The sequence below is a fragment of the Clupea harengus genome, chromosome 15 (genome assembly GCF_900700415.2).
Source record: "Clupea harengus chromosome 15, Ch_v2.0.2, whole genome shotgun sequence".
NCBI lineage: Eukaryota > Metazoa > Chordata > Actinopteri > Clupeiformes > Clupeidae > Clupea > Clupea harengus.
In genome coordinates, this window is record NC_045166.1 from 27467822 (window position 1) to 27490321 (window position 22500).

Sequence of the window (22500 nt, forward strand, 5' to 3'; positions counted from 1 at the left end):
GTGGGGCCGTTCTCTGTGATCTCCTCATGCTGTCACACACACACACACACACACACACACACACACACACACACACACACACACACACACACACACACACACAGTACCAGTGGGGCCGTTCTCTGTGATCTCCTCGGCCGGTTCCAGCTCGGGCTCCTTGTCGAGGCTGTCGCAGGTGCTCTCTGCTTGACCGTTCAGCATGGGGACCTCCTCTCCTGCAGGGGGCGCTGGTGGTGAGCACACCAACGGCTCACTGGTCTCCAGCACCGATGCCACCACCGCCTCCTCCTGCTGCTGCTGCTGCTGCTTCTGAAGAGCAGCCTGAGAGAGAGGGAGAGAGAGAGGGAGAGAGAGAGAGAGAGAGGGGGAGGGAGAGAGAGGGAGGGAGAGGGAGAGAGAGGGAGAGAGAGAGGGAGGGAGAGAGAGGGAGAGAGAGGGAGAGAGAGAGGGAGGGAGAGAGAGAGAGGGAGAGGGAGAGGGAGAGGGAGAGAGAGAGAGAGAGAGAGAGAGGGAGAGAGAGGTAGAGGGAGAGAGAGAGAGGGAGAGAGGTAGAGAGAATGAGTAATAATAAAGGTAGTAAAATGGTCACGTCCACAGATGAACCCAAACTGCAGCTGTCATGTTCTCAGTGCTGGAGGTCAGAGGTCATATTATGGGTGTGGAGACGGAAACAAATGACCCACAATGCACCACACACTCAGACACAGGCACACAACAAGCCCTGCAGTCACCTGCATACTGTTCACAAGCGCTCTCTATAAACTGCATACTGTTTACAAGCGCTCCCTATTACATACTGTTCACAAGCGCTCCCTATACACTGCATACTGTTCTGTGTGCTAACAGTGTGGTTCTGTTGGGTTCTTCTGCCCAGAGTGTGTTAACAGTGCGGTTCTGTTGGGTTCTGCCCTGAGTGTGCTAAGCAGTGCGGTTCTGTTGGGTTCTTCTGCCCTAAAGGTGTGCTAACAGTGTGGTTCTGTTGGGTTCTTCCTCCCTGAGTGTGCTAAGCAGTGCGGTTCTGTTGGGTTCTTCTTCCCTGAGTGTGCTCACAGTGTGGTTCTGTTGGGTTCTTCCTCCCTGAGTGTGCTCACAGTGTGGTTCTGTTGGGTTCTTCTGCCCTGAGTGTGCTAAGCAGTGCGGTTCTGTTGGGTTCTTCTGCCCTGAGTGTGCTCACAGTTGGGTTCTGTTGGGTTCTTCTGCCCTGAGTGTGCTGTGAGCTCACAGTGCGGTTCTGTTGGGTTCTGACCTGCTGCTGGGCCAGCTGCACCTGGTAGAGCTGCTGCATGTACTGCTGGTAGTGCTGCTCCTGCAGCTGTCGGATCAGAACCAGCTGCTGCTCCGGGCTGTCGGGGTACTGCTGAGCGGCGTACTGCTGGAACTGCACCGCCGTCTGGGCGTTCAGCGCCGCCATGATCTGCTGCCTGCAGGGGGCGACAGCGAGAGGAAGTCAATGATGACCATCCTAAGCACACGGAACCCTAACCCTAAGCACACGGAACCCTAACCCTAAGCACACGGAACCCTAACCCTAAACACACGGAACCCTAAACACACGGTTCTTATTAAACTCATTTTATGGAAAAGATGGGAGGAAAAGGAGGGAAGAGTGGAGAACACAGAAGGAAAAGATAGAGTAAACTCTGAAGAAAGAAAGAAAGATAGATAGATAGATAGATCGATAGATAGATCGATAGATAGATAGATAGAGTACAGACTGGAGAAAGAAATAAAGAAAGATAGATAGATAGATAGATAGATAGATAGATAGATAGATTACAGACTGGAGAAAGAAAGAAAGAAAGAAAGAAAGATAGATAGATAGATAGAGTACAGTCTGAAGAAAGAAAGAAAGAAAGAAAGAAAGGCCGTTCTCTTCAGATACTCCTCTGACAAAACCCAAAGCCCTGAGTTGTGTTCATCACTCACTTCCGAGAGAAAGAAAGAACGAAAAAGAACGGTGATATTCATCACTCACTTCCGAGAGAAAGAAAGAAAGAAAGAAAAAGAAAGAAGGGCCGTGTTCATCACTCACTTCTGCTGCTCCACACGCAGTCTCTCCTCTTCAGCCTGCCTCCTCTCCTCCTCCTCCCTGCGCAGTCTCTCCTCCTCCTCGCGCCTCCTCCTCTCCTCCTCCTCACGAGCTCGCTCCCGCTCCTCTTCCTCCCTGCGCTGGCGGGCCTCCTCCTCCCTCCTGACACAAAAACCACAAAGGAGAGAGAGAGAGGGAGAGAGAGATAGAAAGAGAGGGGGGAGAGAGAGAGAAGGAGAGAGGAGGGGAGAGAGAGGGGAGAGAGAGGGGAGAGAGAGAAGGAGAGAGGAGGGGAGAGAGAGAAGGAGAGAGGAGGGGAGAGAGAGAAGAAGAGAGGAGGGGAGAGAGAGGGGGGGAGAGAGAGGGAGGGAGAGAGAGAGGAGAGAGAGAGCGGGAGAGAGAGAGAGAGAAGTGGGGGAGAGGGAAGAGAAAGAGATGGAGGGAGGTTAGAGGGGAAAGAAGGACGCTATGTCACTGTGTGAGTGCTCTATGTCACTATGTCACTGTGTGAGTGCTCTATGTCACTGTGTGAGTGCTCTATGTCACTGTGTGAGTGCTCTATGTCACTCCATGTCACCGTGTGAGTGCTCTATGTCACTATGTCACTGTGTGAGTGCTCTATGTCACCGTGTGAGTGCTCTATGTCACTATGTCACTGTGTGAGTGCTCTATGTCACCGTGTGAGTGCTCTATGTCACTCCATGTCACCGTGTGAGTGCTCTATGTCACTGCTCTATGTCACTGTGCGAGTGCTCTATGTCAGTGCTCTATGTCACTGTGCGAGTGCTCTATGTCACTGTGTGAGTGTCTATGTCACTGTGTGAGTGTCTATGTCACTGTGTGAGTGCTCTATGTCACTGTGTGAGTGCTCTATGTCAGTGTTTATGTCAATGTGTGAGTGCTCTATGTCAGTGTGTGAGTGCTCTATGTCAGTGTGTGAGTGTGTGAGTGCTCTATGTCAGTGTGTGAGTGTGTGAGTGCTCTATGTCACTGCTCTATGTCACTGTGTGAGTGCTCTGTGTGAGTGCTCTATGTCACTCTATGTCACTGTGTGAGTGCTTTATGTCAGTGTGTGAGTGCTCTATGTCACTGTGTGAGTGCTCTGTGTCACTGTGTCAGTGCTCTATGTCAGTGTATGAGTGCTCTATGTCACTGTGCGAGTGCTCTATGTCACTGCTCTATGTCACTCTATGTCACTGTGTGTGTGCTCTATGTCACTGTGTGAGTGCTCTATATCACTCTATGTCACTGTGTGAGTGCTCTGTCACTGTGTGAGTGCTCTATGTCACTGTGTGAGTGCTCTATGTCACTGTGTGAGTGCTCTATGTCACTGTGTCACCGTGTCAGTGCTCTATGGCAGTGTATGAGTGCTCTATGTCACTGTGTGAGTGCTCTATGTCACTGTGTGAGTGCTCTATATCACTCTATGTCACTGTGTGAGTGCTCTATGTCACTGTGTGAGTGCTCTATGTCACTGTGTGAGTGCTCTATGTCACTCTATGTCACCGTGTCAGTGCTCTATGGCAGTGTATGAGTGCTCTATGTCACTGTGTGAGTGCTCTATGTCACTGTGTCACCGTGTCAGTGCTCTATGGCAGTGTATGAGTGCTCTATGTCACTGTGTGAGTGCTCTATGTCACTGTGTGAGTGCTCTATGTCACTCTATGTCACCGTGTCAGTGCTCTATGTCACTGTGTGAGTGCTCTATGTCACTGTGTGAGTGCTCTATATCACTCTATGTCACTGTGTGAGTGCTCTATGTCACTGTATGAGTGCTCTATGTCACTGTATGAGTGCTCTATGTCACTGTATGAGTGCTCTATGTCACTGTGTGAGTGCTCTATGTCACTGTATGAGTGCTCTATGTCACTGTGTGAGTGCTCTATGTCACTCTATGTCACTGTGTGAGTGCTCTATGTCACTGTGTGAGTGCTCTATGTCACTGTGTCACCGTGTCAGTGCTCTATGTCAGTGGCTGTGGATGAAAGCTAGCGTCTGCTAAAGAACCTGACCTTTCCCTGCCACTGAAGGTTAGAGTGTGTAGAGGTGAACCTGACCTTTGACCTGCCACTGAAGGTTAGAGTGTGTAGAGGTGAACCTGACCTTTGACCTGCCACTGAAGGTTAGAGTGTGTAGAGGTGAACCTGACCTTTGACCCACTGAAGGTTAGAGTGTGCACAGGTGAACACATCTTTCCTCTTCAGACCACACGGCCCTCACAGGAGGCAACAAACACAATCAACTCAACACACACACACACACCCTCATCACTCATTCACCCATTCACACACACACACACACTCATCACTCATTCACCCATTCAGTCTCACACACACACACACACACACATCACTCATTCACCCATTCAGTCACACACACACACACCCTCATCACTCATTCACCCACACACACACACACACACACACACACTCATCACTCATTCACCCATTCAGTCTCACACACACACACACACACACACACACACACACACACCCTCATCACTCATTCACCCATTCAGTCACACAGTCACACAGTCACACACACAAACCCTCATCACTCATTCAGTCAGCCACTCATTCATTCATTCGTTCGTTCGTTCGTTCATTCAGCCTAGCAGTGTTATTGTGGGGGATTATGTCAAATGTGAGGCTATTGTGGGGTTTTTAGTCATGATACGCCCTGAAGCGATGGGTGTGACCTGCCACTTACACACTGGGGACTGAACAGGATGCTACGTGAACACACACTGCCTTCAATCAGTACAGACACAGACACAGACACAGACACACACACACACTGACTGCCTTCAATCAGTACAGACACACACACACACACACACACACACACACACACACACACACACACACACACACTGACTGCCTTCACTCAGTACAGACCATGGCACTGACTGGAGCGTACAGACCATAAGACACACACACACACACCGACACAGACACACATAGACACACACACAGACACACTGACACACAGACAGACACACACAGACAGACACACAGACAGACACACACAGACACACACAGACACACACAGACACAGACACACACACCTTTTTCTCTCCTGTTCCTCCCGCTCAATCCTATGTGACGTGACGAAAGGGGCAAACAGGTGGCAGCATTTGTTCAGGAGCTTGACAAACTCCACCATGGCCTCCTCCTTCTCCATGCAGCCCAGAGCGGACCACTCTCTCCTGCAATGAGAGGGGGGGAGGGGGGAGAGAGGGGGTGAGAGATGAACCCATAACAATATCAGATGGAATATAAGAGAGTACAACATAAGCGACTGAGAATCAGGTTAGTGCTAGCTATGCAATCAGGTGATATTTTTCTGTGTGTGTGTGTGTGTGTGTGTGTGTGTGTGTGTGTGTGTGTGTGTGTGTGTGTCAGACAGAGGGGGAATAGATAAACAGACAGCAAACCAACAAAAAGACGCAGAGAAACAGAGAGGGAGGGAGGGTAGAGAGAGAGAGAGAGAGAGAGAGAGAGAGAGTGTATGTGTGTGTGACAGAGAGAGAGAGAGGGAAGGGAAAGAGAGAAAGAGAGAGAGAGAGGGGGGAGAGAGTGAGAGAGAGAGAGAGAGAGAGAGGGAAGGGAAAGAGAGAAAGATAGAGAGAGAGGGGGGAGAGAGTGAGAGTGAGTGAGTGAGTGAGTGAGTGAGTGAGTGAGTGAGTGTGACACACAGAAAGAAAGAGCGGTATTGTTTTTCTGCTGGACATCCCTTCCTGGGATCAGAGGTCACTGTTCAGATGTGCGGTGTGTTTCCAACAGCTCCATAAAACACACAGCCCTCCCCTTATACCTTTAGAGATAGGCAGTCCTGCCGGCCAATCATTTCCCTTCTTATACTGACAGAAGGGGGTGGGCCCTACAGAGGCAAAAGTCACCGGGAGTAGAGAAGGCAAAGACATGTCACTGAGCAGAAAAGACTCTTTAAGGAAGAGCAGAATACCCTGCAAACCCAAAGGGATATCTTCCTCACTACAGAGCTTTAAATGAGAGTAAACTCTTAGGTCTTCTGATCTCTCCACTAGGGGGCAGTCATGAGTGGGGCTCTGAACACCAGTCCTGTGGGCCTCTGAACGCCAGTGCTGTGGGCCTCTGAACGCCAGTGCTGTGGGCCTCTGAACGCCAGTGCTGTGGGCCTCTGAACACCAGTGCTGTGGGCCTCTGAACGCCAGTGCTGTGATCTCTCCACTAGGGGGCAGTCATGAGTGGGCCACTGAACACCAGTGCTGTGATCTCTCCACTAGGGGGCAGTCATGAGTGGGCCTCTGAACACCAGTGCTGTGATCTGTCCACTAGGGGGCAGTCATGAGTGGGTCTCTGAACACCAGTGCTGTGATCTGTCCACTAGGGGGCAGTCATGAGTGGGCCTCTGAGCACCAGTGCCCATACTGGGCTATGAAGTTAATGATGCACGACTGGGTTCATACCACTCAGCCTATTAGCAGCTTAACTCAGTGACCATCAAAAAGCATTCACCCCTGTGGATTGGAGAGACACACACACACACACACACACACACCCTCTCTCTCTCTCTCCAACTCTTGAGGTCTGAGTACAGAACCATCATTTTTCAATCCTACTAACAGACCCACACACACACACACACACACACACACACACACACACACAACTGCCCAAAACTACCATGAAAACATGCTGATGACAGTGCAGCTTGCAGAGAGAAAGTGAGAAAGAGGGAGGGGGCGAGGAAAGAGGAGAGAGAAGGAGGGAGAGAAAAGAGGAGAGAGAAGGAGGGAGAGAAAAGGGGAGAGAAGGAGGGAGCGAAAAGGGGAGAGGAGGGGGAGAAGTAAATTAATGTATGAGTTCATGAGTGACAACTAACTTTCATGTTTAACCGAGACTGAAGAGTAAGTGTTTCTATTAAAGCGTAACTTTACGCCTGCAAACAGATCCAAACAGGCAGGCAGCTTTAAGAGGGGGAAAGGCCTGTATCATTGCCCCTCCTGGAGGTAGATGAGAGAGTAACCCAGTCCCCCCCCCCCCCCCTGACAGACTGCTTGTTGAAGTCACGGGTCGTCAGGAGATTAGTGGTGCAGCATTGAGACAGGTCGTTAGGGGGGGGGGGGGGGGGTTGAAAGGTCAAGGGAAGGAGGAAGGGGGTCTTTACCTGCGGTCGTTTCCCAGCACATCAAAGAAGCCCACTTCTGGGGAGGCGTCGGGGTTATAGGCCCCCAGAAGCACCTGCTTGTGGAGCGCAACCAGCCGCAGCTTCTCCTCGTAGGTCGGGTGGAACGCCTTCCCATCCTTCTCTGCAGGGGTCAGGGGTCAGAGAGGAAGGGGTTAACAACAGGGCCGGCACTCAGTCAGCAGAACTCACACAACTCCACTAAATCACATCAAATCAGATAAAGAAAGGCCAACAAACACAAAACACACTGCCTACAGCATGATCATAACAAGAGATCTTAAAATCATCAGTCAATCAGTTCATCAGTAGGATTCCATTCTCAAAAACACACGACAGGATTCCCAACCGTGCACGTCCGGCGCTCTGAAACAAACACACACACACACACACACACACACGTCCAGCGCTCTGAAACGGAAGAGGACCATTTCAACCGGGTTGGGATTTTTAATACAAACTAAAAAAAATTAACGTTCTAGTTGAGTGCTGAATGATGCCCTTTAACCTTCCAATGTGTCTGTTAACTCAGAGGTAGAACACTACACCATCTCAATGAACTCTATCCACACACACACACACACACACACACCCACACACACACACACACAGACAGTTAATCATGTGAATGCAGCTTGTCCTCTTGTGTGCCTGTTGACTAAACAAGTAGATTCCATTTTGATCAATTAGTTTCCTTGGCAACGGACAATGAAGTGGGCATTGAATTACACCAAATCCACATTCAGCACCATTTCAAGGACATACCAAACGTCCAGTCACCTTCCTAGGGAACACAGCACTGTGGACCAGTGTGCCAGCACCGCTAGAGAACGAGTGACCTTGTGAATGTGAGCCGCACACTGCCCCGAGTCTGGTTCACGCCAAGAAGGCAGAGTTGAGTGAGGAGACAGGCCATACCTGCCAGGTAACAAGCCCAGCCTGATACACAGGACGACTCACGAAAGCTTTCCAGCCAATGACTGCAGGCACAACAAAACTCGTTTCTGAGTTTCAACTTAGTCCTAACTAACGTAACTTATATACTAAACCTCCAAGTTCTTTTAAGACTTTGAGAAATGTGAGCGGGATATAAAAAACGTTAGCATCAAAACAGCCGTCAAACAAACCAAGAAGGTCCATGGATCATCTCACAAGAACGTTCAACTAAGCACAACGAGGTTTCCTTCAAAATAACTGTACTACGGCAGGTTTCTCAAGAGGGTTGTCCAGTTGTCTCGTGTTACATGCCGGTAGTCTCCGGAGCGAAGAGGTAACATCACGCCCTCACACGCCTTCAAAGCTGTCAACGACTGCTGTATGACGTCGTCTATCCAGATAGGTGCACATAAGGACAGGAATATTGAGTCTAGCTAGCATGTTAGCCGGGTTTGTGTCAGACTTGACCGTACTATTATCCCACACTTAAACCTCGATGTTAACGAGCCGAGCACATGATCCATCGCGACGACATGTCATGTGTTTGTATTGGTCCTCCCTAGCGGGTTTCTAGCTGATGTAGCTAACTTGTTAGCTATCGGTTAGCAATCACAGTCATGTAAATACCGATTACAGAAGAGCCGGGTAGCTCATAACTTGAGGGCAAATGTTAATTTATATATCGCAAAAGTAACATCTACCGCAACACAAGAAGACTGGGGAAGACTCAATAGCTCAATAAGATAGCAATTAACGTTAGCTTGCTAGCTAACGTTGATTGCGATGACATCGATGCCAAGGGCCGAGTCAAAATGATCCTAAAAATGTTTTTACAACGTTACTACGCATGATAATTGCGGTGTACACACACGGAGCAGCACTAAGATAATCAGCTACCTTTGAAAAAATTCAGCGCCAGTCCATAGAGCTCGCCTAGAGAGAAGCCCCATTTCCTCTCGATGGAGCTTCTGGCATTATCACCCTCCTCCCCATCATCGCCATCGCCGGCTCCATGGGTTCCATTTGTCTGTCCTTCCAGCGAGGAGTCCAGTGGCTTGACATGCTCCTGATCACCCTCGGGATCTGGGCTTAGGGTGAGGCCGTCTATGGACACTTCGAGCCGGCTGGAATTACCGCTGTTGAGGTCGCCGCTCCGAACCTCTGTCGCCATCATGCAGAATGTCAGCTGGAGCAGCCACGTACTTACTTCCGGTTCTTCGTACCGGAAATTCCGGCTGTTGCTCCGAGAGATGTAAATAATGACGTAGGGAGCAGAGATTTGTCTGTCTGCAGTGTTGACAGGAATAGATTGAAACAACAGAAATACTATAATATGATTTAAACACTCAATGTGAACTCACTGTGTTCTCCTGGGGTTGTGTTCATCAAGTCTCACAATTAAATATTACTTACAAAATTCCAAATTCGAAAAAAACTTGTCAACAAAGCTATTTTTGCAAATGAAAAATAGAATTATGAATCCGCTGCTTGTGTTTTGTATAGTATAATTATGAATCCGATACATGTGTTTTGTATAGTATTCTGTACACTGATAGTTTCATACTGTCTAGATGTGTGTGCATTGATAGCCTAAAGAAATTCCATTCTATTTCAGTAGTGGTGAATTCAAGCATTTTTACAGCATCCTTCCTCAGCCGGATCTTTAAACCTGTCTACAGCTCTTTATACGTACCTGTCTACAGCTCTTTATACTTTATACCTGTCTACAGCTCTTTAAACCTGTCTCTTTATACCTGTCTACAGCTCTTTATACCTGTCTCTTTATACCTGTCTACAGTTCTTTAAACCTGTCTACAGCTCTTTATACGTACCTGTCTCTAGCTCTTTATACTTTACCTGTCTACAGCTCTTTAAACCTGTCTACAGCTCTTTATACGTACCTGTCTACAGCTCTTTATACTTTATACCTGTCTACAGCTCTTTAAACCTGTCTACAGCTCTTTATACGTACCTGTCTACAGCTCTTTATACCTGTCTCTTTATACCTGTCTACAGCTCTTTATACCTGTCGACATATCTTTATACCTGTCGACATATCCTTATATGACAAAGTCATAGTTATCTAAGAGGTGTAAACGTTCTTGTCCAGGATGGCAACCGTGGCAACCATGGACAGCCTGTGGCTTGACTTTACTTTTGGTCAAACTTTACCCTTTAACCTTTAACCTTTAACCTTTACCCCACCACATTACTATAGTCTACTTCAACCTTTACCCTTTACCCTTTAACCTTTACCCCACCACAATACTATAGTCTACTACAACCTTTACCCTTTAACCTTTAACCTTTACCCCACCACAATACTATAGTCTACTACAAGTAGTAAGCGTAACTATATTTACATAACAAACCATAGTAGTGTGTGTGCAAGAACCCTATACACTTTAAACAAATAATTATGTGGTTACCATGACCAATAAGGAAGTATGATGGAAGCCAATCTGGAATTGCTCACAGCTTAGGGCACGGGCTACCACACACACACACACACACACACACACACACACACACACACACACACACACACACACACACAGTGCAGTTTGATATGGAAATGCCCTCTGATGCCTTTGGAATACACACACACACACACACACACACGGCCCATGCCTGTGTACTGCAGATGGGACACTATTAGCTTTGCCGGTGCTACACACAAGGTGTGAACTTTCTTCTGAACCTTTGCTGGGTTTTCTGAGACGTGTGCCCTGAGCACTCACACACACACACACACACACACACCTGTGTTCCCTGAGCACTCACTCACACACACACACACACACACACACACACACACACACACACACACACACACACACACACACACACCTGTGTTCCCTGAGCACTCACACACACACACACACACACACACACACACACAGACACACACACACACACACACACACACACACACACACACAGACACACACACACACACACACACACACACACACACACACAGACACACACACACACACAGACACACACACACACACACACACACACACACCTCTGTTCCCTGAGCTGTCAGAGAAAACCAAAACCAAAAGGATGGGACCTACATTCCATCCGCATGCCGCGTGTTTTAGACATATTTGAAACAGATGTTAATGTGTGCCATCTCACGAGCAGCATCATGAAATCCTGACGGGGGAATAGGCTCCCTATCTAGGCTACCTATCTGGCTTAAGTGCTGACCACACCCAGTGCTGTGGGAGCAGGTTTGGGTCAGGGATGTGTGACCGCAGCATGGGCTGAACTGATTTCAAATCTGACTGAACTGATTTTTAAATCTGACTGAACTGATTTCAAATCTGATTGAACTGATTTTTAAATCTGACTGAACTGATCTCAAATCTGATTGAACTGATTTCAAATCTGACTGAAAAGATTTCAAATCTGACGCAACTGATTTCAAATCTGATTGAACTGATTTTTAAATCTGACTGAACTGATCTCAAATCTGATTGAACTGATTTCAAATCTGATTGAACTGATTTTTAAATCTGACTGAAAAGATTTCAAATCTGACTGGGAACTTTAATTTTTTTCCTCTTAAATTATTCCTGCAATATGTGGCAAGGAGATAGCAATGCCCCATTGTGAGGGAGTCTATCTTATCCGTGTGTATCTGTGTGTGTTTGTTTGTGTGTGTGTGTGTATCTGGCATAAATGACCTTTAGACAAACCCCTTTATCTGAGTCAGGGGGAGCCTATAGGTGCTAACGGATGAACACCTTTGAACTGTGTTTGTGTATTGGACACAGGTAGTGAGGGCTCAGGCAACACTGTGTGTGTGTGTGTGTGTGTGTGTGTGTGTGTGTGTGTGTGTGTGTGTGTGTGTGTCTGTGTGTATTGGACACAGGTAGTGAGGGCTCAGGCAACACACAGCAGGATGACCAGACATGAACATATCTGGGTTCCTGTCATTTCCCACGCATGCTGTCAACACCAGTTCTGAGACTAAGGTCTTTCACCAGCTGAATAGGCTCAGAGATCTTCATGTATGATGCCAGGTGTGTGTGTGTGTGTGTGTGTGTGTGTGTGTGTGTGTGTGTGCTGGTCTTTACACCAGCTGAATACGGCTCAGAGATCTTCATATGTGACGCCAGACTGGTGGATTTGCTCACTAAAGCGCCTTGAGACTAAACAATTGTATTTTTTTGGCGCTATATAAATAAAACCGAATTAAACTGAATTGTATTTGAATGGCGTACAATGCTGGAGATAGATTATACATAACCTGAATATATATTACATATTAAAATTGTATAAACCACAATGCTGATACCTGCAACCATCATGTGATTTGTACACACATGTCATAATCAGATAATCAGAGTTGGCCTGCGTGAATACAGGTAGGTTACTTATTAGCAAAGTCTTCTTTATTTGTGTTTACTTATTAGCAAAGTCTTCTTTATTTGTGTTTACTTGCTGGTGGCCTTAAGGCTTCATCCCACAGGGCAAGTTCCTACGTCCAGTCAACTATTTCAGGACTACCTTTTTTTTACAGAGGAGGGCAATGTTTTTTCAAGCTTGTGTGTATTGAAGGTGACGAATCCATTAAAATCCTTTAAAGCTCTACCGGCGCACGCCAGCAGTGGATGCCGACCATTCGCACCTACCTCACCATCAGACGCGCGAGGAACAATGTCGTCTGAGGGCAGCGCGAGCTGCTGCTGCAGTGCCAGTCGTGACCTATCGGCGACCATTCGCACCTCGAGAGACTTTGATCGGCCGGAGGGCACCACGGATAAATAGGGTCCACACGTCTGCAGAGGCCATACTCTTGTTGTTCACCTTCGCAAATGGATACAAGGACTATGGCTGCCGTTGGAGAGCTCACTCCCTTCCAGATGTTTTCAGCAAACATGGAGAGAACGACCATGCCACGCTCAGGTACGTCGGTCATTCGACTCCTAATTCTTTCATTTCTTATTTCCCACGGAGTACTAATTATGCCTCAATGCTGACATGGCGTTAACTGAAAACCGTCTTCTCTCCTCCTCGCCTGCAGATTTCGCAGCACATGACAGGGCCCGGTACTACAGCCCGCAGGGCCCCGCGGGGTCTCGAGCTGACAGCGTGGCTCTTCTGACTCACCGCAGGAAGAGAACCAACTTCACCCAGCAGCAGATCGAGGTGCTGGAGAAGGTGTACTCCGACACCAAGTACCCAGATATCTACCTGCGGGAGAGGCTGGAGTCGCTCACCGGCCTGCCAGAATCCAGAATACAGGTGAGAACCAAAATGAGATACCTTCTTCAGGAAACCAAACCAAAATGCATGCAAGTGTGGCCTACATTTCCCTTAGGGAAACACCGATGACAGTTAGCCTATAAAGCAGCTTATGCACGGTCAGTATTCAAGTTCAGGGCTATCACACACACACACACACACTTTATATCTCTCTCACGGTCAGAAGTTCAGGGCTATCTGCTAAAGTTGTGTCCTTTATGTCCCCAGGTGTGGTTTCAAAACCGTCGCGCCAAGTCCCGCAGGCAGGTGGGGAACCAGGTGAACCAGAAGAGCACCGGCGGCCACCCGATCACCTTACCCCCCCTCCCCACCCACCCCACCCCGCTCGCCCAGCTCCAGAACCGCATGGGTCAGGACCTGCGCCGGATCCCCAACTTCACCGCAGCAGAAGCGTTCATCCCCCCGTTCCTGAACCCAACCGATGACACCCACGGCAAAACGACCCTGCCAACGAAACGGAACGGATACGAGCGGTCGCCACCGCCGACATCATGCGTGTACGACACGGGCTGTGAGAACAGCCGACTCAGCATAGATCACCAAGTGCGGAGAGTAGACCTTAGCGTGACGGTACCCTGCAACGTCGCATCCTACCGAGGGCAGAACGGGAATTTCACCTCAAACCTCAACAGCATGGGTTCAGCGTCCAAACCTGTTTTAGTGGAGTACGACAACTTTCCTCCCAACAAGACCATCGGGCCGGAGATGAAGGTCACCATCCCCCCTCTCCCCTCATCCCGCGGCTTCATCAGGTCGCCCCCGAAGACCATCCCCCCTCTCCCCTCATCCCACGGCTTCATCAGGTCGCCCCCGAAGCAGGTCGCCTGTCCAGTCCCGGCCCTGGGCCTCACAACCAACCCCGACGCCTTCGGCCAGTTCTCCCCGATCCGAGGCACGGAAGCCCGGGACTTCTCCGACTCCGACTCTGATTGGGACCGAGAGGTCATGTTCAACAGCTTTCTGTAGCTGCTCTTGCGCTCGGAAAGTTAACTGTTGCCGTTTGTATATAGCTACAAAAGTTACCACACTATTTAAAGAAAGCCCGTTGTCATGTTTAACATCTTTCTGTAGCTGCTCTTGCGCTCGGGAAGTTAACTGTTGCCGTTTGTATATAGCTACAAAAGTTACCACACTATTTAAAGAAAGCCCGTTGACGCCTATTTTTGTATTTGTAAATAACCAACCAGGTATATGGCAAGCACGTGGACAACTGATGTTTGTAATAATACATGTTTCTCAGAAATTTTAATAAACATAAGAAAATGCAAGAAATATTTACATTTTTGTATGCTGTACACAAACGGTGGTAAAAGTCGAACGAGTACTTTCAACAAAAGAACCGTAGCCTCTTCAAAAACATTTGCTCCCTTCGCGCATGTTGTCATTCTACACATACCCATATGAACAACTCATACAAGAAAACTGAACTCAGTTTATAAACGGCTTTTTGAACATTTAAAAACAAAACTCTTGTGATATCAGACATACATATATTCACTTAATACAATACTGCAATACAATACTGCAAGACCTGTACAACTATATACACTGTACACATTTATTTAAAAAAAAAAAGGTTACGTGTATGCCTCGCTAGGTTGAGTCAAACCTATGGCATTTCTGTGATAGCTGAAATGTTTAGAAGGTAGAAAAAACAAAACACACACTAATCTAATAGCGAGTGATGTTTGGCACAAACCTTCTGTGTTCTGGATGGCTGTTGGGATATTATGGGATGGCATTGGGTGCTTTGACAACACCAATGCAATCTTTGTGAGCAGATGAAGACTTTTAGCACCGTAGTAACCTTAATGCATTAATGATTTGGGCTACATCTTTCTGCTTAGGAACTCGTCAACGTCTAACGCGCTCTTTGTCTCCCCCTAGCGGACTAAGTGAGTAATATCTTATGCGCGTCATCTATTTTGAAGGGTCTTGGCCACGTCCATAGTGTGACCGGCCTGTGCTAACACAGTAGTGCATACAGGCGTCTCAGTGGGCGCAGCTACACTCTTAGGAGTCAGTACGCTCTGCAGACGCAACATCAGTCCAGATAAAGACTAAAAAAACACACACACACACACACACACACACACACACACACACACACACACACACACATCACATCAGTACACACATAAAGAGGGCTATAACTAGAGGTGGGGGTCAGGGGTGAGGGGTCAAGGGTCATGTGGTGTTGGTGTTGTTGGCAGAGAAGGCGTGTAGATTCCCCAGCTGGCTCAGGCCGCTCTGGATGTGAGCCACATGAACCTCCACGTTATCCCGAAAACAACTGGAGATATACAGAAGAAGATCACGCTAAAACACACACTCTAATGGAGATATAAACACACAGATTAACTCTAATGGAGATATAAACACACAGATTAACTCTTATGGAGATATACAGAATAAGATCACGCTAAAACACACACAGAAACTCTAATGGAGATATACTGCATATGTAAACTAAACACACAGATTAACTCTTATGGAGAAATACAGAATAAGATCACGCTAAAACACACACAGAAACTCTAATGGAGATATACTGCATATGTAAACTAAACACACAGATTAACTCTTATGGAGATATACTGCATATATACACAGAATAAGATCACGCTAAAACACACAGATAAACTCTTATGGAGATATACTGCATATGTTCACATGTCTGTATTTGTAAGCATCTAACTTCTTTAATTAAACCGAAATTCCGCTTCAATTTTCTCTAAGGAAATGTTTACGTTATTTATTGACTTTATATTGACTTTTGTTCATTCAGAGCTGCATTTTCTCAGGTTTGACACGTCTATAGAGCTCTTGATGTGTAAGTATGTAAGTGTGTAAGTATGTAAGTATGTAAGTGTGTAAGTGTGTAAGTATGTAAGTGTGTAAGCGTACCTCAGGTTTGACACGTCTATGGAGCTCTGCTGTGTAAGTATGTAAGTATGTAAGTGTGTAAGTATGTAAGTGTGTAAGTGTGTAAGCGTACCTCAGGTTTGACACGTCTATAGAGCTCTGCTGTGTGAGTGTGTAAGCGTACCTCAGGTTCGACACGTCGATGGAGCTCTACTGTGTGAGTGTGTAAGTGTGTAAGCGTACCTCAGGTTTGACACGTCTATAGAGCTCTGCTGTGTAAGTGTGTAAGTATGTGAGTATGTAAGTATGTAAGTGTGTAAGTGTGTAAGTATGTGAGTGTGTAAGCGTACCTCAGGTTCGACACGTCTATACAGCTCTGCTGTGTAAGTGTGTAAGTGTGTAAGTATGTAAGTGTGTGAGTGTGTGAGTATGTAAGTATGTAAGTGTGTGAGTGTGTGAGTATGTAAGTATGTAAGTGTGTAAGCGTACCTCAGGTTTGACACGTCTATAGAGCTCTGCTGTGTAAGTGTGTAAGTGTGTAAGTGTGTAAGTGTGTAAGTGTGTAAGCGTACCTCAGGTTCGACACGTCTATAGAGCCCTTGATGTCGTTCAGGGAGTCCGTCAGGGACTTCAGCTCAAAGGAGTTCAGGTCGCCCCCTTCTGCTAAAAACTGAAACACACACAACAACAATCTGGTCACACATACCGTAAAAACAAGCACACCATGAAAGCGCGAACGCACACACACACACAGAAAACAAGCACACCAGTAACTTACATTCCCTGAATCACACACACAGACAGACACAAACGCATGCAAGCGCGCGCACACACACACACACACACACACACACACAGAAAACAAGCACACCAGCAACTTACATTTCCTGAAACACACACACACACACACAAGCACGCACGCACGCACACAGACACACACACACACACACAGAAAACAAGAACACCAGTAACTTACATTTCCTGAAACACACACACACACACACACAGAAAACAAACACACCAGTAACTTACTTTTCCTGAAACACACACACACACACAGAAAACAAGAACACCAGTAACTTACATTTCCTGAAACACACACACACACAGAAAACAAACACACCAGTAACTTACTTTTCCTGAAACACACACACACACACACACACACAGAAAACAAGCACACCAGTAACTTTTCCTGAAACACACAGAAAACAAGCCCTCCATGCCACTATGTTGTGTGTGTGTGTGTGTGTGTATGTATGTGTCACAAGTGTTGAGTGTTTGACCGCTGTGTGTGTGTATATTACCAGGTGTGTGTGTGTATGTCAAGCGCTGTCTGTGAGACCACTGTGTGTGTGTGTGTGTGTGTGTGTGTGTGTGTGTGTGTGTGTGTGTGTGTGTGTGTGTGTGTCTCCTTGCCTTGATCTGCAGCAGCAGGGCAGTGAGCCGGGACACCAGGTGTGTGAGGCCGGGGTTCTGCACGCGTGTGTGTTCGTCAGGCATCTCGTTGGACAGCCGTACCAGGTCCTGGGCCTCCTCCTCACACCTCCTCCTCAGCTCACTGGGCTGGTCTGCAGGCTGCATGCCCTGATCAGGAGCCAGCTAGGAGAAACACACACACACACAGGGTTAACATACACACACACACACACACACACACACACACACACACACACAGGGTTAACACACACACACACACACACACACACGGGGCTGGTCTGCAGGCTGCATGCCCTGGTCAGGAGCCAGCTAGGAGAAACACACACACACACACACACACAGGGCTGGTCTGCAGGCTGCATGCCCTGGTCAGGAGCCAGCTAGGAGAAACACACACACACCACTGGTAATATACACACACACAGCGGTCAAACAATCAACACTTGTGACACACACACACACTGGGCTGGTCTGCAGGCTGCATGCCCTGGTCCGGAGCCAGCTAGGAGAAACACACACACACACACACACACACACACACAGGGCTGGTCTGCAGGCTGCATGCCCTGATCAGGAGCCAGCTAGGAGAAACACACACAGGGTTAACACACACACACAGGGTTAACACACACATACACACACTGGGCTGGTCTGCAGGCTGCATGCCCTGGTCAGGAGCCAGCTAGGAGAAACACACACACACACACACACACACACACACACACACACACACACACACACACACACACACACACACACACACACACACCTGAGATACAATACAAACACACATACAAATCAACCCCTAAGGTTTGCTGTGAGTACACACACACACCCACATGGTTCAGTATGCAGGCCAAATTGCCATGTGGAACCTGTATACTCCAGTATCCCCCCTCTATGGCCCTGGAACCTGTATACTCCAGTATCCCCCCTACTCTATGGCCCTGGAACCTGTATACTCCAGTGTCCCCCCTACTCTATGGCCCTGGAACCTGTATACTCCAGTGTCCCCCCTACTCTATGGCCCTGGAACCTGTATACTCCAGTGTCCCCCCTACTCTATGGCCCTGGAACCTGTATACTCCAGTGTCCCCCCTACTCTATGGCCCTGGAACCTGTATACTCCAGTGTCCCCCCTACTCTATGGCCCTGGAACCTGTATACTACAGTGTTCCCCCTACTCTATGGCCCTGGAAACCTGTAAACTCCAGTGTCCCCCTTGTCTCTATGGTCCTGTATACTCCAGTGTCCTGCCTGCCTCTATGGCCCTGGAACCTGTATACTCCAGTGTCCCCCTTGTCTCTATGGCCCTGGAACCTGTATACTCCAGTATCCCCCTGTCTCTATGGCCCTGGAACCTGTATACTCCAGTGTCCCCCCTGTCTCTATGGTCCTGTATACTCCAGTGTCCTGCCTGTCTCTATGGCCCTGGAACCTGTATACTCCAGTGTCCTGCCTGTCTCTATGGCCCTGACCCCCGACCCCTGACCTCTCACCTCGTAGCAGAACTGCTGCACCTCGTGTAGAACCTTGTTCAGGTCCTTGTTGAGCTGCTCCAGGTCCAGGACTGTGGTGGCGTACCTCTTCTGGAAGTCCAGCCCCACAGGCAGAGAGTAGGACTTCTGTCCCGGCCAAACACACACACACACACAGGTTAAAGAAACAGGGACACACACATCTGAAGACATACCCAAACGACAGAAACACACAAACACACACACACACACACAGATTCCACAAAAACACACACACCCCCAAACTGCCACATAGCATCATTAGCATCATTAGCCATTAGCGAAGCTCACCATTTTCTCCACCTCTGTGTTCATCTCCTTCAGATGCTTGATGTGCTCCTTCTTGATCATGAGGATTTTGGACAGCCTCGTCTATAAATCACACACACACACACACACACACTAGCATATATAAATCAGCCTCGTCTGGGGTAGGACACAGTTACACACCACAGCTGATTAGTGCACTCTCATACAAACAAACCTCGGAAAACACACACACACACACACACACACACACACACACACACTAGCATATATAAATCACACACACACACACACACACAATAACACGTATAAATCACACACACATACAGACAATAACACATATAAATCACACACACACACACACACACACACACACTAGCATATATAAATCACACATAAACACACAATAACACATATAAATATCACACACACATACAGACAATAACACGTATAAATCACACACACATACAGACAATAACACGTATAAATCACACACACACACACACACACAGATCAGAGGTGTTTGGTAACACTCACTACTTGGACGAGGAACTTGACGGGGAACCCCCCGAGCGTCTCCCCCTCATTGCCCGTCAGTTTGGTCTTCCAGGGGGACTGGCTGAACAGAGGATCCCCATCCTGCACACAACACAATGCACACACGTTACACACACACACACACCCATCCTGCACACACACAATGCACACATGTTACACACACACACCCCCATCCTGCACACAACACAATGCACACATGTTACACACACACACACACCCATCCTGCACACACACAATGCACACATGTTACACACACACACACCCATCCTGCACACAACACAATGCACACATGTTACACACACACACACACACCCTTCCTGCACACAACACAATACACACATGTTACACACATGTTACACAAACACACACACACACACACACACACAGAGCATGCAGTACTATGCTATGCTAGGCTGTGCTATATGATGCTACACTATTCGATACGTCATACCGTCTTCCTCGGGATAATTCATTAATTCATTCATTGCAGCTCTACACCTTCCTGTTATCATCGTGCATTAATCAGATTGAAACCTTTAGCTAGAATATATGCATTGGAAATAATGCTATGGCTCGATAAATAGTTTTCTAAAAAAAGGTGGCTAAACTGCTCGCTACGAAGCTAACCCTAACCAAACCAAGCTAATCTTGTTTAGAAATCTGATCATCACACACACTTACTTTCCCATCATCACAACACCATATCTGTGTGTGTGTGTGTGTGTGTGTGTGTGTGTGTGCGTGCTACTGAGCATCAACAGGCCCCTTCTGGGCGAGTTTCCCTATGGCACCGTATCTGTGTGTGTGTGAGTGTGTGTGTGTGTGTGTGTGAGTGTGTGTGTGCGCGCATCAGTAGGCCCCTCTGGGTGAGTTTCCCTATGGCACCATATCTGTGTGTGTGTGTGTGTGTGTGTGTGTGTGTGTGTGTGTGTGTGTGTGTGTGTGTGTGCGTGCGTGCATGTGTGTGTGAGCACCAGTAGGCCCCCTCTGGGAGAGTTTCCCTATGGCACCATATCTGTGTGTGTGTGCATGTGTGTGTGTGTGTGTGTGTGTGTGTGTGTGTGTGTGCATGTGTGTGTGTGTGTGCATGTGTGTGTGTGTGAGTGAGTGTGAGCACCCTCTGGGTGAGTTTCCATGTGAAGAGAAATGAAAGTCTCTCGGCCAGGCGCACACACACGCGAGCGCACAAACACACACACTATTGGCGTATATATATATTTTATCAACATTGTGTTGGATTTTACGGTCAAATTAGTTACTTCGGCTATTGTATTGGGAAAGTAGACAGGTCAACGAGAAAGCGATCAAAAACATGGATAGTGCTTTGACTCGCGGTAGCGTAAACAGACGGTCAAAGTGCTGAAACATTCTTAAAACACTGATGAAAGGCGTTATTTGGTACGGCGGCACACACAGCAGCTTTACCAACATCTGAAAAACACATACACAATAAAACAGGCGCTCTGCAACGACCTGACTCTCTGCAGTTTGAAGGATAGGAGTTGTGCAGGAAACGTTATTGCTATGTCCCTTTTGTAGTGGTCATTAGCTCGCAGGCAATCATGAGCTCGTTCGTCTGACCACTCCAACAGGGACATAGGAATAACGTTTGGTGCACAACTCCTATCATTCAGGGCCTGCTTTAGAGCAGAGATTGCTCAGCAGTCCGCAGTCTCTCAATTTGCCAAGATGCTGATTATGGATTATCACTCCGTGTGCACTGCCCTGCTATTGTTTCTGACAGTGGCAACAGCCGAGCGACCCTTTTCCAAATTGAAACTCATTAAGACCTACCTGAGGAGCAGGAGAGGCTGAATGGTCTGGCTATCCTGTCCATTGAAAAAGCAAATCATGCATCACCACTTTTATGTTTGAAAGGCATTGTTTTGGCTTGCAGGTGTGCTGTGCCTCTGGCTGTGCTCAGTCAGCCTGTCGGTCTTGACGTTCAGATTTTGCGCCTAAACTAGCTATATCGTATCGTCTCGTCACATGATCAAATAGAGACTTGACATTGGACAACAACATACATATTAACCAGCAATCCGCATTGCAAATCTGAATATGACAAAAATACCAAAGAAAATAAGAACTTATTCATTTCATTCAATCGTTTTTTAATAGTTTCTATAGTGTATGTAAGATAAGCATATCATTTTGTTATAGATTGCTACTATTTTTCCCACAAATAATGCCTACCATGATTGAAATAAGTCAAGCGCATATATAGTATTAGACACTCTCTGTAATGTAATACCACTTCTTCTCTGAACACATCCGTATTTGAGAGGCGAAAATTAGATTCTGACACTTCTGTCAGACTCAGTACTGGGGGGGGGGGGGGGCTATGGGCCCCCAAGACCCACAGGCCGCACCTGCTGCACCCCCTATAGTTACGGCCCTGGCCCAGACAGAGATCCTACCCCACCCAATATATCA

General features: G+C 47.6%; 3 protein-coding genes across 5 annotated transcripts in view; 1 reads left to right on the top strand and 2 right to left on the bottom strand.

Moving 5' to 3' along the window:
- Nucleotides 1–9369, bottom strand: part of acbd3 (acyl-Coenzyme A binding domain containing 3) — an 11863-nt gene extending 2494 nt beyond the window's left edge. For 2 of the 3 annotated variants that reach the window (XR_004165319.2, XM_031582204.2), the window contains exons 1-6: nucleotides 9032–9369; nucleotides 7181–7322; nucleotides 5097–5237; nucleotides 2033–2191; nucleotides 1247–1421; nucleotides 108–321 (exon numbers count right to left, since the gene is read on the bottom strand). Coding sequence is in view for 2 of the 3 variants with exons in the window: in XM_031582204.2 (XP_031438064.1) it covers nucleotides 108–321; nucleotides 1247–1421; nucleotides 2033–2191; nucleotides 5097–5237; nucleotides 7181–7322; nucleotides 9032–9308 (1108 nt within the window). In the remaining variant the exon portion in view is untranslated. The remainder of the gene's footprint in view (nucleotides 1–107; nucleotides 322–1246; nucleotides 1422–2032; nucleotides 2192–5096; nucleotides 5238–7180; nucleotides 7323–9031) is intronic. The other variant, XM_012829084.3, reaches the window with a different exon arrangement.
- Nucleotides 9370–12753: 3384 nt separating this feature from the next.
- mixl1 (Mix paired-like homeobox) lies at nucleotides 12754–14560 on the top strand. Its single transcript, XM_031581272.2, has 2 exons — nucleotides 12754–13396; nucleotides 13625–14560. Exons 1-2 carry the CDS (start codon nucleotides 13133–13135, stop codon nucleotides 14381–14383), a joined length of 1023 nt encoding a protein of 340 aa, XP_031437132.1. The 5' UTR covers nucleotides 12754–13132; the 3' UTR covers nucleotides 14384–14560.
- A 73-nt stretch (nucleotides 14561–14633) lies between these two features.
- lin9 (lin-9 DREAM MuvB core complex component) overlaps nucleotides 14634–22500 on the bottom strand; it is a 16713-nt gene continuing 8846 nt past the window's right edge. Inside the window, exons 10-15 of the mRNA XM_031582205.2 lie at nucleotides 20044–20145; nucleotides 19531–19611; nucleotides 19222–19347; nucleotides 17702–17884; nucleotides 16855–16952; nucleotides 14634–15710 (exon numbers count right to left, since the gene is read on the bottom strand). Coding sequence (XP_031438065.1) covers nucleotides 15605–15710; nucleotides 16855–16952; nucleotides 17702–17884; nucleotides 19222–19347; nucleotides 19531–19611; nucleotides 20044–20145 — 696 coding nt within the window. The 3' untranslated portion in view covers nucleotides 14634–15604. The remainder of the gene's footprint in view (nucleotides 15711–16854; nucleotides 16953–17701; nucleotides 17885–19221; nucleotides 19348–19530; nucleotides 19612–20043; nucleotides 20146–22500) is intronic.

Excerpts from the sequence above, each read along its gene's own strand:
- mixl1 (XM_031581272.2), top strand. The coding sequence starts at position 13,133 with ATGGCGTTAACTGAAAACCGTCTTCTCTCCTCCTCGCCTGCAGATTTC. Across the intron at positions 13,397-13,624 it reads TGCCAGAATCCAGAATACAG|GTGTGGTTTCAAAACCGTCG; the intron begins GTGAGAACCAAA and ends TTATGTCCCCAG.